Raw genomic sequence first — 16,903 nt, 5'->3', positions numbered from 1 at the left:
TGGGTCAAGGAACTGACTTGCTCACTCAAATTCACAAAGACTCCAACAGGAACACTTCAGTGACAGAGTAGAACCGAGGACAAACTGATCAGCTCCTGAGACAGCAAGAATTTGCCACAATTGAGACTTCAGAATAGGTTTTTCTGTTTTCAAAACCAGGCTTGCCTCCTTGTTTTAACCCAGCATTAAACAGACAGGAATGAATGGTTAGATCAAGTGTTTTCTTCAGAAGTTAGGAGAAACCACCCACCAGCTTGATGAAGGGTAAAGGGCCCAAGTGAGGGAACATATGAGCATCTACGGCACAAGAATGGTTCTCTCTTTCTCTCTCTCTCACACACACACACACACACACGGCCAAAAAAATCCAATCTCACAAAAAGAGTATGTGCACCAAAGGAGGATCTCTGTGTACAATTACTCAAATAAGAAAACTTACTTATTCCTCATATTTTAGCCACCCAACTATTAAGACTAAATGAAATGAGAAACTGTGCACCATCCCTTAGCATAGGCAAAATGCCAATTACCCATGAAGCAGTAGTCTCCAATGCCCCATATAGGGGCCCTTCCGCAAATAAATTTTGCTAAGTATTTTGTGTTAAAATTTATACCTCGGGTACCTTGTCATTTACATGAAGTATCCTCATCTCCTTTCAAAATAAAGTAATCTTGAGCTCTCCAAATAGTTTTTAACTATTTAGAAAAAGCAAACACATAAGAATATACCAGTTCAATATAACAAACTGCTTCTTACCTTGAGATTAGGATTTTCAGCAACTGCTGTCAAAACTACCCTAGTTGCCAAAGCTTCTGCCTGGACTATTGTCTCAGTATCTGCAGAAACTGGCCAAGATGAAATACTGAGGACACACTGGAAGATTCCAGGATGACAAGGTAAGAAAAGTATTTTCAGCTCTTCTGTAGAATGAGGTCCTATGATGGTTTTGTTCTTGAACACTAGACACTGATATTTCAGAGGATCCATCTAAAAAAATAAGCCTTGTTAGTTTCTGCAAAAGTAAAAGAAGGCAAAGTATTCCACCCTTAAGACTTACCTCTAAGATGATGCCCACAAAGCTATCTAACAACGGCTTGGTAGGCGGTAAACTGATACTTGTTGATCATGTTTTTGCTTAATCGTTTTAATGTTACCTTCTCCTGCCCGTTTCCGCATGTGTCTGTCTCATCCAACTGTTGCATCATTTGAATTTTATATTTTCAGTTTTTGGAAAAATCCTTCCCTCAGTTTGTACAGAACCAAGATCACTGGCCTGCTCAGGGCCTGTAGCTTATTGTAATATACACAAGACTGTACAGAACAAGTACAGTAACTACTCACTTAAAGTCGTCCCAGTTAAAGTTGTTTCATTGTTACGTTGCTGATCAATTAGGGAACATGCTCATTTAAAGTTGTGCAATGCTCCCTTATGTTGTTTGGCAGCCACCTGCTTTGTCCACTGCTTGCAGGAAGAGCAGCCCGTTGGAGCTAGCTGGTGGGGGCTTGGAACCAGGGTGGACCAGCAGCCCTGCATCAGCTCCCCGTTCCCCTAAGTTGCCTGTGCAGCAGCCGCCCAGCAGGCTACCAATTGCCAGCAGTTCAGCTGTTCCTCCCCACATGGCCATGTGCTGCTCCTGCCCTCTGCCTTGGAGCTGCTCCTGGGAGCCTCCTGCTTGCTGTACAGGGGAGGGGGGAAGAGGGGGACTAATGTGAGGGTGTCCCCCCTCCCCCCTACTGCTCCCCCCCCACCCCACCCCAGCTTACCCCTTCTCCATATAGAGCAGGAGGGAGACACAACAGAGCTCAGGACAGAGAGAGCTGGCCGCAGCTGCTATCTCACCTTCCTGATCTTTTTAAAGGCAATGTACTTAGAATGTTGTGTCAGCGTACTTAAAAGGGCAATGCACATTCCCCCGCCGCCCCCCCACACACATAGGGTGTGTGTCTGTCTGCCATGCTGTCTCCCCTCCCTCCATTTGTGCTGCCTTGTAGAGTGTGAGGCTACATTAACAACGTGTTAACCCTGGAGGGCTCAGCCGAATGCCAGTTCATCATTTAGCAGTAAGGTCTTACCTGGGAAATATTCCACCCTCTTACTTCACCACCTCAACCAAGCTTCACAATCATTGCTGTGTATAGTATTAAATTGTTTGAAACTTATACTGTGTATGTGTATTATATATATAAAAAAATATCGTTTTTTGTCTGGTGAAAAAAATTTCCCTGGAACCTAACCCCCCTATTTACATTAATTCTCATAGGGAAACTGGATTCGTTTAACATTGTTTCGCTTAAAGTCACATTTTTCAGGAACATAACTACAACATTAAGAGAGGAGTTATTGTAGAAGAAGGAAAGTTTTACATCCTCAGTTTCCTGCAACATGAACATACTTGTGTTTGTTCTCCACTACTCCTATAAACTTTGTATATGAAAAACTAGTTTTACAAAATGAAGTAATATAGCTTACACAGTAAAAAAATCTTAAGGCTGTTCCAGAGCAGAGTACACAAGAAGAGTAAGCTGCTACATAAAACTTAATGTAAATATTTACCAGTTCTGGTTTCAAATGCTAAAGCTGTACTAAGTATCAGCCAGCTTTTGTTCTTTGTTTTGTTTTTTTTCGCCCTCCAGTTTTTTCCCCAATTTTAATGTGTTTTCAGAAAATTTAGAACACCAATTTGTGAGGCTAAACTCCATTGGAGAGAGAAAATACAGAATGCAGGTAGCCACGGAGCTGAGGCACCTTCTTGATTATTGGCAGGATTTGCGAGTCCACTGTCTTCTGATCTGCCTTGTGTTGTTGTTATCTCACATTTTTCTCTCTCGGTGTCAAAGATCTCACCTTCTTGATATTTGAGCTTACGCAGCCTCTTCTTAAAGTATGCATCAGTGAGATGTTTTGGAAGTTTCACCCCAGAGATATCAACATTTGTAGACGTGGCAACAACAAATTTCTGGTGAGTTTGGTAGGTAGATGTTTGCACCACCTACCATGCAGGGATTTAAGTTGGGATCATGAGTTCATAGCTGATAAGAAGCTACTAAGGTAGTAGAGGCTACATGCTAAGAGAAGGAAAAAAAATAAGCACCAACTAGTGTGGAAGAAGCCAACCACAAAACTTTTTTTCCACTGGAATTTGTGTCATAATAGCAGGAAAGGAATGGAGTTTAAGTTTTTGATGCATTAAAACTGCAGGAGGGGACGAGTTTAGAAAGAGTTTAAGAGTTCATAGGACTCTATAGTCACTGTCCCTAGCACTTTAAATATTGTACTGTACACTAAAAGCTATACTGAAAAATCTTACCTTTTCTCCATTAATTGAAATACTGAATATTCCAATGCTGACCTGCAACCATCGTTCAGTTGGATTAAAAATACCAAGATTAGTTTGTGATGCAATTCCTACACAACAAGCATTAGGGAACTTCAGCTCTTCTGGTACTCTCACATGTCCTATGAAAGAAAACCATCTATTAATATATGTATCTACAATTTTTATCATGAGCACCCTGATAAAAGTAACTAAACCAGACTATCAAATTGGTCATGGAGTTAAAATAGTTCATGACCTGGCTTGACAAATACACCCTCATTTCAAGCATTACTAACACTGGTCTGATATTTCCTGGGAATGTTTCCCCATAAACTCGAATTTGAGCATTTTAGTTAAGCGTTCAAGATTCTAGTGTTCTTAAAAATGAGGATGTTTAAGAGAACTGTGCCAAATACAGTTATTTGAGCCAACAAAAAAAACAGTACTAGCTGAACTCTATGCAGTTTAAGGTTTTGCATCAAATAGTAACTAGGGGTTCATTATCTACACCTTATAGGAAATGCGGTGTTTCTGTAAGCATCCAGCATCACAATACTCATTAGGCTCTGTAGCATGGTGGCTACCCTGCTACTAAAATAAAAGGGGTTAAAAGCAGCCCTAGAGAGGGCTGTGGCTGGCTGATTGGGGAAGCAGCAGCAGCAGCTGGGCCACGCCCCAATCAGGCCCCCACTGGCCTGTATAAAAAGGCTGTGAGCCAAAGGCCCAAGCAGTCTCTCTCCAGGCTGGGAGAGAGCAGGGCCTGGCTGCTTGCCTGACAGGGTACTGAGGGTGGTGCAGTGTTGGGGAAGGAGCAGGCTGAGCGGGGGCGCTCCAGGTTGGCAACTCCCCAGGCTGTAGGGCCTGGTCCAAGGCCCATAGAGGTACTGGGAGGCAGAGGAAGGCAACAGGTCCCAACCCCCTTGCCTATGATGAGTGGCCTTTATACTGCAGTCTGCCCCAGGGAGCGGGGGCTTGGTGATGACTGACAGTAGCCCAGACTTAGGCAAGGTGGGGATAGTGGGTTCGGGTTCCCCAGGAAGGGGAGACCCAGAGGCAGAGTGTGGGAGTACTGCCAGGGGGCAGAACCCCAGAGAAAGGGGCACTAGGGTCTGTGAAGGACACGAGGGCCAGAGCTGGGTGGATCACCGGCCTGTAGAGGGAGCTCCAGGTTGGAAAAAAGAGCTAATTCCCAACAACCAGCAGGAGGCACCGCAGGGGTGAGTCCGCTCCTTTACAGGCTCATTTACTTTAAGTCATAACTTATTACAAAACTGACTGCTGACTTTAGGTTTCTACTCTTTAAACTAAGTTCTGGAATACTACATAAATTAAAAACTGGTTTGTGTCATTAAATTGAAAAACCTCTCCTATTACAACAGAACTTAACACTAAAGCTGTTTACGAGTCGAGTAGGTTTGAAATAGTTTGAAATCGCCATTTTTTGTATGCCTGCAACAACCATAAATTTTATTTTAGGGCTACCTTAGCTGAAATACATGCTTGTATTTAGAAGCCATCTAACCTTATTCTCCCATTCTTAAAAGGAAAATTAAATTAAATGAGCACCATTAATGTAACATTAAGGTAGAGGTCTATACTAAGATCAGTATAAACGAATTAAATTCATGGAAAAAGGGAGTGACTACGGAGATGTTAAAATTTAGGTGAGCCAATTCCATACCAGAGTAGAATAGCTTTAAAAGAGCCTCACAATGACAGGAATCTGGACAACAGAATGTATCAACACTTTGTGCATCTGCCTAAGACTTACATAATGGACTTTGGAAGGAACGGACTGAACTAGTTATATCAATGGCTAGTAAGTTTAACTAACTATTCAGGAAGGTGACCAAGGGATTGTGAACAAGCTCAATTAAGATATTTACTCAATTCAGGAGCAACAGTCAAAAGTGTCACTGTTAGCCTGTATTAAAGTAAACAATACTGCAAGGGTTGCAGAGCCAGAGGTAAATCAATGGCACATCCTGACCTTGAGTACCGGGTTTAGTTTCGGTCATCTCATCTCAGAAAGCACATAACCAGAAAAAGACGTACAGAAACAATGGAAGAGCTTGAGATTAAAATATCCTCAGTGTTGAGTGTTCATGTGCCTCTAATGCTCTTTAAGAGAGGAGCCAAGTCAGAAACAAGAAAACAGAAGGTATGCAAAAACAGTCAGGAGCTCCCATTTCCTGCTTTCAATAGCAAAGGAGAAAAGTACAGTGAAAGACAAAAGTTTTTTCTTCTTCAAAGGGGATGTCAGGACTTTATTTTTTGCTTGAGGGAGAGGAAAATATTTGGCTGAGGTGAGCAGTGACAGCAAGCGAGGGTAAAACTAAGAACTACAGGACTTTTAATGTCCTGTGGGAGAAGAACAGGATGCAGAGTCTTGGATTTTAGGTGGCGTGTGACTTACCATCTCCGAATCACTCAACTGGAAACAGGAAGAACTGCAGTACAGGTTTCTTGCATCATGTCACTACTTACATTCCCTAAAGATCCTACCAAATCCTCTAGAAAGAAGAATGCTAGGACCTAGTATTTCTAATGACTAAAACAGTGTATGAGTCTCAAGGATACTATTTAAGTAAATGTTGATTTAATACAAAAATTAAATAAAGATGGAAAGAATAAAACCAGTGTATATGAAACAAACCAGATGACAGCTGTAGCTGTATACCAGTGAAACACAGAAAGTTTCTATTTCTTGGGGTAAATTAAGTTTGATTTACCATTTTAAACTGTTTTGATCAGTAACAGTATTTTAAACAAAATTACGACATTTAGAAAAGAAAAAAAAAACTTACCAAACCCACATGGCTCCCACCGTTTACTTCCATTAGATTGCCCAATATACGATTCTGTACTTAAAATATTCGGGTTCCAGGAACCAGAGTGTGGATTACAAAGGGAAGATGTACCCAACAATCCAGGCCCAACACTCGGACCTAAAGGAATTCCTACTGTAACTGAATTCTGAATGTGTCCTGCTGGGATGCTAGAAAAAGGAAGTCCTGCTGGAAGACAACAACCGGTGCAGCTGCCACCATACTGAGGCAAAGCAACACTTCCACTTGATTGCATGTTTCCCAGGTATTGTTGAGCAAATGCTGTTGTTGTAAGTGAGCGTCCAGTAAGTAGTGTGGGAATTGCAGAAGACACTGTCTGAGTCTCGGAGGCAGATCCATGGGATTTGAAACTTGAAATAGGAATATACTGTTCACCACACGTGTTTTGATTTAATGGAATATAAACACCTAATGCACTGTATGCGGGTACCATATTTGAAGAGGATAAACCTGGCTTCTTTGTTTTGTTTGTATGATTCTGCCAAGCTACAGGTGTATTGACATTAACAGATAATGGCTGAAGGACACATGACTTGCTTGGTAAAGCTGGATTAACATGTCCCATTTCGTTCTGACTGGATGTTGTGTTTGGAAGACTAGATGTAAACTCATTTTCACTTCTTGGCAAACACTCTCTGGACAATTTATGGTTAGGTACTGAATCTTCAAGTTTGTTGCTAGTACCTGTAGAATCACTTGCTTCTGATTTCTTATTCACGTTTCTCTGACTAGTGTTTAATGATGTTCCTCTTCTATTTCTTTGCCATGAGAAGTCTTCAGGTTTTTCAGTAGTCTGTTCTACTAATGGAGTTGGACTGGCTCGAATTATTGTTGTGCTCAACTCACTAGCATTATTACTCTAGAACAGAAGTTGTTAAATATCACACATTAATATTACAAGTTATAGGCAGGCTTGGAAGGATGAGATTTTTATCTGTAAAGGTCAGTAAATGTTAATTTCACTGTACATAAACTGATGAAAAAATATTTCCATCCCTAAATCAAAATTTACAGATAGGCATAGAAAGAAAAATGCTGCTTGAAAACTAGAGTATAAGGATATTTACTTTATATATTTTGACATATGATGTTGACACTGTTTTAACTGTTATAAAGCTGACTTTGAATATCATCTACTGTTATTAAATAGTTGTCTGATATCCTCACCATAATTTCCTGCCACTATGAAAATTTAAAAATAGATAAAAATTGAGGGGGAGAGGAAAAGCTTAAAGTAACCATTAATATTAACTATCAAAATTATAAAAAGTAAACATTGAATTCTGCCTAACCTAATTATAGGAAAACAATTAGGGTTTACATTGGTACATACCAAAAAGTGGATCAGGAATCTTTGCTTGGAAGGATCTACAGGGCAATTTGACATAATAAGGTTTAACCAAATTTCTGAAAGTTGCCTTTCTTCTAGTAATAAGGTCCACAGATCAATTACAGTAGGTGCTTCCACCTGCTTCGAACTTGGGGACAAAACTACACCTGTAAGTTGCTGAGGAATGCCCCACTTCCTCAAGTTCCCACCAGTTAAGTTAGCTTCCATGGCTAGTGTAACTCCATCCCACTTTCCTCAAGTATATATTGTGCTAACTGCATTTCTAAATTAATTAAATAAAAATAAATAAATAAATATCCCAAAGTTTCTTCTACTGTAGAGCAAGGGATAGGTTCCCCTAACTAAATAAACCTGAATCTTTAAATGTCAGTTTTTTATCTGACTCTGGATGATCACTTTTCAGAGGGGTAGCCCATGTTAATCTGTATCAGCAAAAACAACTCGTTCCTTGTGGCACCTTAGACACTAAGAGTAAGCAGTATAAATATTACAGCACATGAAAAGATGGAGTTGCCTTACTAAGTGGTGCGGTGGGGTCAGTGCTATCAAGGCCAATTCAATTAAGGTGTAAGTGGCCTATTCTCAACAGTTGATAAGAAGGGGTGAATATTCAAGTTCTTCTCCCCTTTTTGTCAACTGTTGAGTATAGGCCACTTCCACCTTAACTGAATATTAAGCCCCCATCTTGGAATATGAGTAGGGACCCTTGGGAGACTTCTGACAGAGGTGTCAGCAAGTAGATAGCTGGACCCAAAAATCCCTTACTGTACTTTCTGGTGCTGGCAGTGCTCATGCTGCGTCCACTGTTGTCCACCGCAGCCTGATAAGAGAGGGGAGGAGGCAATTGAGCTTTGCAATCAAGAGCATGACTGCTGGTGTGGGCTCCAGGGATTTTGCAATCTTCCATCTGGTGTGCTGCCCTTTGGCATCAATCCCTTCAAAGATGGGGCGAAGGCGCTGCTTGCACTGAAGTTGGCTTTTCTAACCCTGCCGAACTCCCTTCTTGGCCAGGAGATGGGGTTAGAGTGACCCTGCCTAAACCAGGCTTCTAAATGGAAACTATATTTTGCCCACAGAGAAGGCCAAGCTTCAAGACACTTAAGACACTTAAGAAGAGAAAGAGCAAGGGGACACAGACTTTTCCTTTTATCTGTGGCTCTCAGCTTAGCTCTCACCCTGAAGCAGCACCAGCCAGGGAAGGACCTGAGAAGAGAGAACTGAGCAGGGAGGAAAAACTTCCTAAGAGCCAAGTACAGGCCTGGGACATGATTACAAATTAGCTGAATTGTTAGCTAGAAATTTGAAGTCAACGTCTGGCATCTATCAGAAACGCTCTATAGCTGAGAGGATTGGATAAGCCTGCCTTGGAGACAAATAAAAGTGGCAAAAATTTCAGGAGGTGAGGCATTCCTCTGATGTCTGGCTGGTTCTGCTCCCATGCTATGAACAGGGTGAAGTACCCATTGTTGCATATCTGTGGACTTTAGCATGATGAACACTAGATAAAAAATCATAATTACAACCAAAATCAATGTTTCTCACACCACAGTGTTGACTGAATACTTTGATACTTTCAGGAGTCCAGGAGGTAAGGACCAAAATAACTCATATTTTGTTGGGTCAGTCACTTGAAAAGCATGCTTGCTCACAGACAAGATGAGCTGATTTTACCGAACAGTGGTTTAAGGAATAGAATTATGGAAACACATGGAAGAGAGTTTACATTTAAGAGAAAAATTGTCTAACATAAATCAAAACTGTGCTGTGAAACACTGCCAATGCATCGTTTGCTCAATGTAGTTCCCACATACAGAGGCTCAAAGACTCAAAAAATAAGAAACTGTATCAAAGTTAACCGGCAAATGGGGAAGTGTGTTTTGCCTTTATAACTCATATGAAAATCTGATTTTTTGTTGTGTTTTGGTTTTATTTTTAAAAAGCTGTTTAATGTTTAACAACTTTAAAAAACGAGAATTTTCTTCTGGTTTTGACAGATTTTTTTCAAAGGATTGGAAAACTATAGTTGGAGCATCCTCAGTCTTCAACTGAAAAATCCGGGGTGTTAAATCTCTGAACTTCTCTTCTATAGGTATGTTTACACTACAATCAAGGCCCAGCAGCATGGCCACAGCTGGCCCAGATCAGCTGAGAGAGGCTCATGGTGGCTGTAAAATTACAGTGTAGACTTTCAGGCTCAAGCTAGAGTCTGGGCTCTGGAGACCCCACGAGGGGGTAGGGTTTCAGAGCCCAGGCTGCAGCCCAAGCCCAAATGTCTACACTGTAATTGTCTAGCCCTGCAGCCTGAGCCCCAGGCGTCTGAATCATCTGACCTGGGCTCAGAGACTCAGTGTCATGGGGTTTACCGCAGTGTCCATCTACCCAAAGTGTTTGTAAGAGTTTGAATTAAATAGATATTAGCAAAAACAATTTCAGACAATAACTAAAATACCTTCCGCATTTAACTGCTCAGGTTTTAGTCTTTTGAGCTCTTCTCATGTTTTCCACTCTCAGAAGGGCACCCAACAGGTAAGTCAAGACCTGATATTTCCCCAGTGTAAAAAAAAAAAAAAAAAAAAAAAAAAAAAAAAAAAAAAAAAAAAAAAACTGGAAAAGCCTCATGCTTCCTTTAATGAATGTAGAGGCAAAAAAAGGGTAACTCTTTCAACAAGTCAATTTTAAAGATAAATTGATTCCGGAAAAGGTAACTACTCACTTAAATAAAAATTGCCACAAACTTTTCATTCAAGTTATATTTTAAAGCCCCTGTCAAACGTTAAACTGCAGACAGTCAAAAATGTTCAGTATTTCAAAGACAATTTAATGATTTTTTTTTTTTTAGAAATACTTGTACATACATGATAGAGATCAAGACTATCTTACCTCACATCTCGCTGCACTAGGTATGATGGCTATATTCTTAAGGGTATTGTCAGTTGCAGAGACATACGTCAGTCGACTCATGCTAGGATTTGAGCATACTGACTGAGTTAAGGTACTATCATTACAGGCAGATGTCTGAAAAGAAGGTGCTGTGCAAGGAGAATCCGCTTCAGATCTGAGGAGGAAATGCAAAGTATGTCAATATTAACTTGTATGTTCACACTTCATCCCCACCAAAATCAAAATTTAAATGTTAGAAACCACTTTTTTAGGTATTCAATTATCTTAATTAGCTGCTTTGTTCAATTCAATCTGTAGACTATTTACTGCTGAAAAATAACTGGATAGGTCAACCACCAAAAGATACCTAAATCAACACTAGGATTCTAAATAGTAAAACTTCTGTTTCTTATGATTTCTGTTAACAGACCAAAATCTGTCCTTGGATATGCATGCACAATTCCCCAATTTCAATAGGATCTACATTTGGGGTGCCAAGGACACATCTTGAGCCATAAAACTGAAGCTTGGGCGCACTGATACTATGGTTATGGAAATGGTCTAAGCATCTAAAACTAAAAAGTAAACTGCTATGGCATGAAGAGGGCTTCACTGTAAGCAGGTTTGTATTTCTTCAGTTATGTTTAACACCATATGGCGTTTCTCAACATCCAGATCAACAGGAGTAGATATTTTTCCCAAAGAGCATCCAACATCTCTTTTTACTTCACACCCAAAATGTACATTTTCTGCATGGAGAACACCCTTCCAGAGTTCTAGGGAGGGGCAACTATGAAAGCTTTTATATAAAGGAGTCACCTATAATTTTATCATACTATTATTTATCAAGATACCCCAAAGCTATACATTTTACATCTTGTAATACATAAGCAGCATAAAATAGATTATTCATCCAAAATTGTGTACTAGCTTCTGGAAGAAAGCTGCATGCCCCATAATTCTGAAAATTAACAGCATGTACAACATTTTAATTCTAAACAAAAGTTACTGTTTAAGAGTAACTGAAAACATGAAAATTAGGGTAAGGGTGTCATACTTGTTTTGTTGAGGGGGCCATGTTCCATTTATCATCATGAGGTATGAGTCAGGATATTAATTTACGACTATATATTCACCAGGGCCAAATTAAACATTGGTATTACAGGTCCAGGCCTACAATCCCAATTAAATTTCACAATTGTTAGAACCTGGAGCTGTCATTTAAAAAAAAAACTTCCAGCCCTTATGGTTGCAAATAAAACTTTAAAAGCCCACAAACTACAACCAATCCAGTGATGTCTGCTTGAGTTAGCCTGGAAAAAAATACCTGTGAGAAGTGTGAACTGCCACATTCATCTCAATGCCACAAAACAATTAAAGCTGGTATCTGAAGCAGAGATCTTCTGCTCAAACCAGCAGGGAAATACATGAAGCCAACTATTGCTCAAGGCTCCTGTCACTTGCATATTTGAAAAAAAAAACCTACCGATACTTATAACTGAGGGATACTAGAGTTAGACATTACTGAAACAAGAGCCTACAATAAATTGAGTTCAGGCATTACCTTTTCAGGTAGGCATCTCAAAATATAGCATAAATAGGGGTATATAGAAATGTTAGTTCTCCACTCCCCCATCAAAAAAGTTTACCCTGAAAGAGTTGTTCCAGAAGCTTCGCTGGGAGAAGAATGAATTAGTGGTGAAGTTGAGGGTCTGAAGCTATATTGTTCATCCTCTGAAGATTGTAAATCACATTCAGAAGACGTGGGTTTCTGATCTGTTAACAGAATAATCCCTTGAAGCACAATTAAAATAACAAGATTATTTTCAAAACAGGCCATTCAGGAAATGGATGGAAGCTATACATTTACTTACCAATACTTTTTGGGGAAGTCACAGAAGGCTTTTCAAAAGTCACGTGTTTTACAAAATTATTGCAAGTAGCACTAGCCTCCCTGATTCTTTTTTGCATGTTTCCACCTTGTCTCTCTTCATCTTTGCTCAGTTTCTGTGTAGATTTTGCTTCGGTATGACTTATAGGTAATGGCATAGTAGGCTGCTGGACAAGTTTTAAGCTGTTGGTTGACACTGTGCTTTCTGTAGTTGCTCTCTTCACTGAGTCATTACTTGATCTAGGAACAATGTTGTTCATCACCAGATGAGCTGTTTCTTTATTTTCACTGGAATAGTTAATATGTGAGTTTGTGAGGCTATTCGTTTGGCTAGCAAATTGCTTTAATGAAGCACCTTTGCCTATATACACCATCTCCTTTTCTGTTGCAGGAACTTTCAAAAATCCTTGTGTCTCATTTTCACTAGATATCTTTTCTGTATCTAGTACATATGAAGTAAGGCTAGTTCTCTTTGGCTGTGGATGTTTACCAGTTATCAAATCAGATGATTTTTCTGAATGCTCAGCCCTGTTTACAGTTTTCTTCCTATTCTCAGGAAAGTTAGATGCACAAGAGGAATCCTGGGTGCCATTTTCTTCATAAAAGCTTTCTGTAAAGTCCAGAAACCATTTCCCTCCTTGTTGCTTCATAAGAAGATTACTATCTAGCAAGTCTGCTGCCTGAGTATCTTGACTTTTATGTGTATACGGTAAAGAGCTATCCCAAATAAGGTCATGGACAGATACATCAGATCTTGTAAAGTTTTCAGGCTCACTTTCATGCCCAGTCGCTTCAGTCTTTTTAAGATATTTCTCTATATTAAAAGCATTATGCTTTTCTTTATTGCTGGATAAAGGCTGATTAATAAAGGAGAGGTCTGTATCTTTATCAGCTTCAGGAAGCAAGGGTTTCTCTCTACTTTTATTTGAAAGCGCCATTATCATAGCAGCTAATTGGAAAGGATCAGCACTAGCAGATGCATTAGCAATAGCTGAAGCAATTGTGCTTATGCTCAGGATAGGATCTGTGTAATCAGGCAGCTTGTCTTCAAATTTGCTCTTATCAAGTCTTTCCTAAAATGAAATAAAGTTAAATACAAGCTTAACCCAAATTTTAGTTAAAAATAACTCAGCCTTAGCCTCCTACAGGCACAGTCGCACCGGTTAGTTAGAACTGGTAGTTAAATTTAGAAGCCCTTTTAGAACCGGTTGTTCCACGAGGGGCAACCGGTTCTAAAAGGGCTTCTAAATTTAACCGGCCAAAAGTGGCGCCTTAGGCGTCGACTCCATGGCTGCTCCAGCCATGGAGCACCCAAGGGGAAAATTTGGTGGGTGCAGAGCACCCACCAGCAGCTCCCCACCCTACCCCCGGCCCCAGCTTGCCTCCGCCTGCTCTCCTGAACACGCTGCCCCACTCTGCTTCTCCGCCCCCGCCAGGCTTCCCGCAAATCAGTTGTTCGCACACACAAAGTCAGGGCAGGCTGAGAAGCAGGTCGCGGCTTCCAGCTCAGGCCCAGGGAGGCAGAGATGAGCTGGGGCGGGAGGAGGGCCGCCAGCACCGCAGCAGGTAACCGGGGCGGGGGGGAGAGGGAGGCAGGGGAACCACTCCCCACTCCAGCTCACCTCCGCCAGCCTCAGCAGGAAGCCGCCACCTGCTTCTCAGCCCTCCCCGGCTTCCCGCCGAGCAGCTGATTTGCGGGAATGGGGGCGGGGGGGAGAAGCAGAGCAGGGTGGTGCATTCAGGGGAGGCAGAGGAGGCGGAGTGGAGGTGAGCTGGGGCTGGGCGCGGGGTGCTCTGTACCCACCAAATTTTCCCCTTGGGTGCTCCAGGGCTGGAGCACCCATGGAGTCGGTGCCTAAGGCGCCACTTTTGATATGATCAGTGGGGGAGTGGCCACTCCCCCTGCTCCCCCACAGCTATGCTCCCCCACCCCTAGGAACCAGAGTGACCTGCCGGATGCTTTCTGGGAGCTGCCCCAGGTTTGCACCTCCGGGACTCCCCACCTCGCCCCCCAGTAGGTGCCTCTGGCTCTTAGGGGTGGGCACCCACTACGGTGGCCCACAAGACCCTCCTGCCCAGTTCTGGGGGCAGTCAGGGGACAGGGGAGGGGGGTGGATGGGGCAGGGATCCTGGGGGACAGGGGTGGGCAACAGCCCTCTCGTGGGGTGAGAAGGGAACCCGTTGTTAAGATTTTGGAAGCTCATCACTGCCTACAGGAGTGTTAAATTTTGCAAGTGACTTGTAAATGACTTGGAATATATTATAAGGCACAAACATCATTTAGTTTGTTTATAAAAATCAATACCATAAGAAGTTAGATCCATACTTCACAAGAGTTTCAGAAAGTGTATAGAAAAGAGCTAATGAAAGCAACAAGCCGGCAAATTTTATAAGAATTAGTACAGAAGCCACCACAGTTGAAGAACATCCTCTCTGTGCCTCCTATGAATTCAACATAAGAAACCGGTACTAAGATAATGGAGACTGGGACAGAAACATGCCAGTTTACAAGGAAGAGAGGAGAGGCTACAGCCATGATAAAGAGAGATAATCTCTGGATAAAGAGAGAGCCCTAACTGAAGCCAATTTCTGAATACATACTGCTCACCATCAGGCCTCTTTATACCTCTTGTCCTGCCTGAAAGAAAGTTACTTACCTTACTGGAGGTTCTTGGGAAGTGGGTGATCATTGTCTGTATTTGATTGTAGGTGCATATTCACTTCAAGTACCTGGAAACAGAGAATTCTTGCAAGCAGTGTCCATTGGTCCACAGGTGCACCCTTGCTCTCCTCATGCTTCAAACAAAGTATAAAGGGCAGAGTAGACCAACTGCCTCCTCCAGTACCTTCTCTACAGTGAATTCAGGAATGATTGGAGGCATAGGGGAAGGAGGGTGGGTAGTGGAATACAGACAGGGACCACACATCTCGAAGAATCTCCAGTTACTATAAGGTAAGCACCTTTCTCTTCTTTGAGTGCTGTTTCCTATGTATAATTACACTGTGGGTGGCTGAAGCAGTTTTAAAGTAGCAGAAGGGTGGCAGGATGCAGGCAGCAGAACTTTTTGACAGACTGCTGTCCCAAAGGAGGAGTCAATATAGAAGTCCAGTACAAGAGCATAATGTCTTATGAATGTGTGGATGGAACTCCACATAGCTGCCTTGAAATCATCAAGAAGCTATATCCTGAAGCAATGACCCTGATGTTGCTTCTGCTCTTATAGAATGAGCCCTTACCAGATAAGGGGAGAAAGATGTCACAGCTTGCAGCAAAGTAAGAAATAGCCAGATATCCATTTAAATAGCCTCTGGGAAGATACAGCTTGACCTTAGAGTTGTTCTGCTATGGCACAAAACTGTCTAGGTGATTTTCTGATTGATTCTGACCTGTTTAGGTAAAAAGTCAATGCTCATTACATTACTTCAGGAGGAAATGAAAGTCTCTTCTCCTCCTCAGATCCATCTGGTTTCAGAAAAAAGACACAGGTAAGTGGACTGACTGGTTTAAGCAGAACTCCGAAAGTAGATTGGGGGTGAAATTCAGATGTAGTCATAATGAGATTTTGTCCTAATCGAATGGATGGTGAATCCATCATTAGAGTTCCAGGCTCACCTACACTTCTGGCTGTGGTGAGGCCAAAAGGAATGCAACTTTCATTGATAAGTATGTGACGCAGGTAGCCCCTCTGCAAACTGGCAAAGGGCACACCACAACATAACTTGAAGCAGGCCTGATACACTCATTGCCCCAACTCACTGCTCTCATAATCTGTACCTAAAAAGGTGTCATGTAATGTTTCATATGCAAACTGATAATATGCTAGTCATTATTAATACTGTGTTATGTATATATAGGCAGTGTATAAAGAATTATAGCTGTGAGCTGGAAATATGGTCTTAAAGTATTTGACAGGCAATGCCTAAGCCTAGCCTATCCCAGACAAAGGAATGTTGTTTGGCAGGTTTGACTGTCTCCAATGTAAATTAAGCAAAGTGTGACCAGAGACCATGAAAAGCAGATTTACATGCAAGGTCAACAAAGCCACCAGGTAAACAAGTGGGGGAAGATGACCACTTAATATCAATGGGGGATGGAGACTGCACCCCCAGGAAGCCTTCTTATCTCTTGAAACAGGGTCAATGATCTGGGAAGGTATCAGCAAAGGCAAAAAGCCATTTTGTCATCCATCACTGAAGGGATGAAGGGTGCAGCATCCTTCATATCAATGAAAGTTGGGTCCTCTGGTCTAGAGTAGGAGGGATGCTGATAACAATATAAGTAAGGAAACTGCTTAAGTATTGTAACTTGCTAGAATTAAGATTTAGTCACTAGAAAACATGTTTTGTTTCACTTGTAACCTTTCCTCCCTCTTTCACTCTTCCTTGTAATCACTTAAACCTACGTTCTTTGTTAATACACTTATTTTTGTTTTATTATAAAGCCATCTCAGTGCTGTGTATTAAACCAAATTGTGGGTCTGCAGCCAAATTAACAGGAATGGATGCATAATACATTCTGTCTCTTTGGAAACAGTAAACTGGATAACTTCTGTGAGGGTCCAGTGAAGGACTGGATACTAAAGGGGAGATGATTTTGGCGAGAATCAGGACTGG

General features: G+C 41.5%; 1 protein-coding gene across 1 annotated transcript in view; it reads right to left on the bottom strand.

The window, feature by feature from the left end:
• The window catches only part of CEP192 (centrosomal protein 192), a 206,263-nt gene that overhangs the window by 89,603 nt on the left and 99,757 nt on the right, over positions 1–16,903 (bottom strand). The window contains exons 29-34 of the mRNA XM_073329624.1: positions 12,273–13,362; positions 12,048–12,174; positions 10,399–10,573; positions 6,126–7,026; positions 3,310–3,458; positions 758–988 (exon numbers count right to left, since the gene is read on the bottom strand). Of these exons, the coding sequence (XP_073185725.1) occupies positions 758–988; positions 3,310–3,458; positions 6,126–7,026; positions 10,399–10,573; positions 12,048–12,174; positions 12,273–13,362 (2,673 nt within the window). The remainder of the gene's footprint in view (positions 1–757; positions 989–3,309; positions 3,459–6,125; positions 7,027–10,398; positions 10,574–12,047; positions 12,175–12,272; positions 13,363–16,903) is intronic.

The sequence above is a fragment of the Lepidochelys kempii genome, chromosome 2 (assembly GCF_965140265.1).
Source record: "Lepidochelys kempii isolate rLepKem1 chromosome 2, rLepKem1.hap2, whole genome shotgun sequence".
Lineage (NCBI taxonomy): Eukaryota > Metazoa > Chordata > Testudines > Cheloniidae > Lepidochelys > Lepidochelys kempii.
This window is presented reverse-complemented; position numbering and strand designations above follow the sequence as displayed.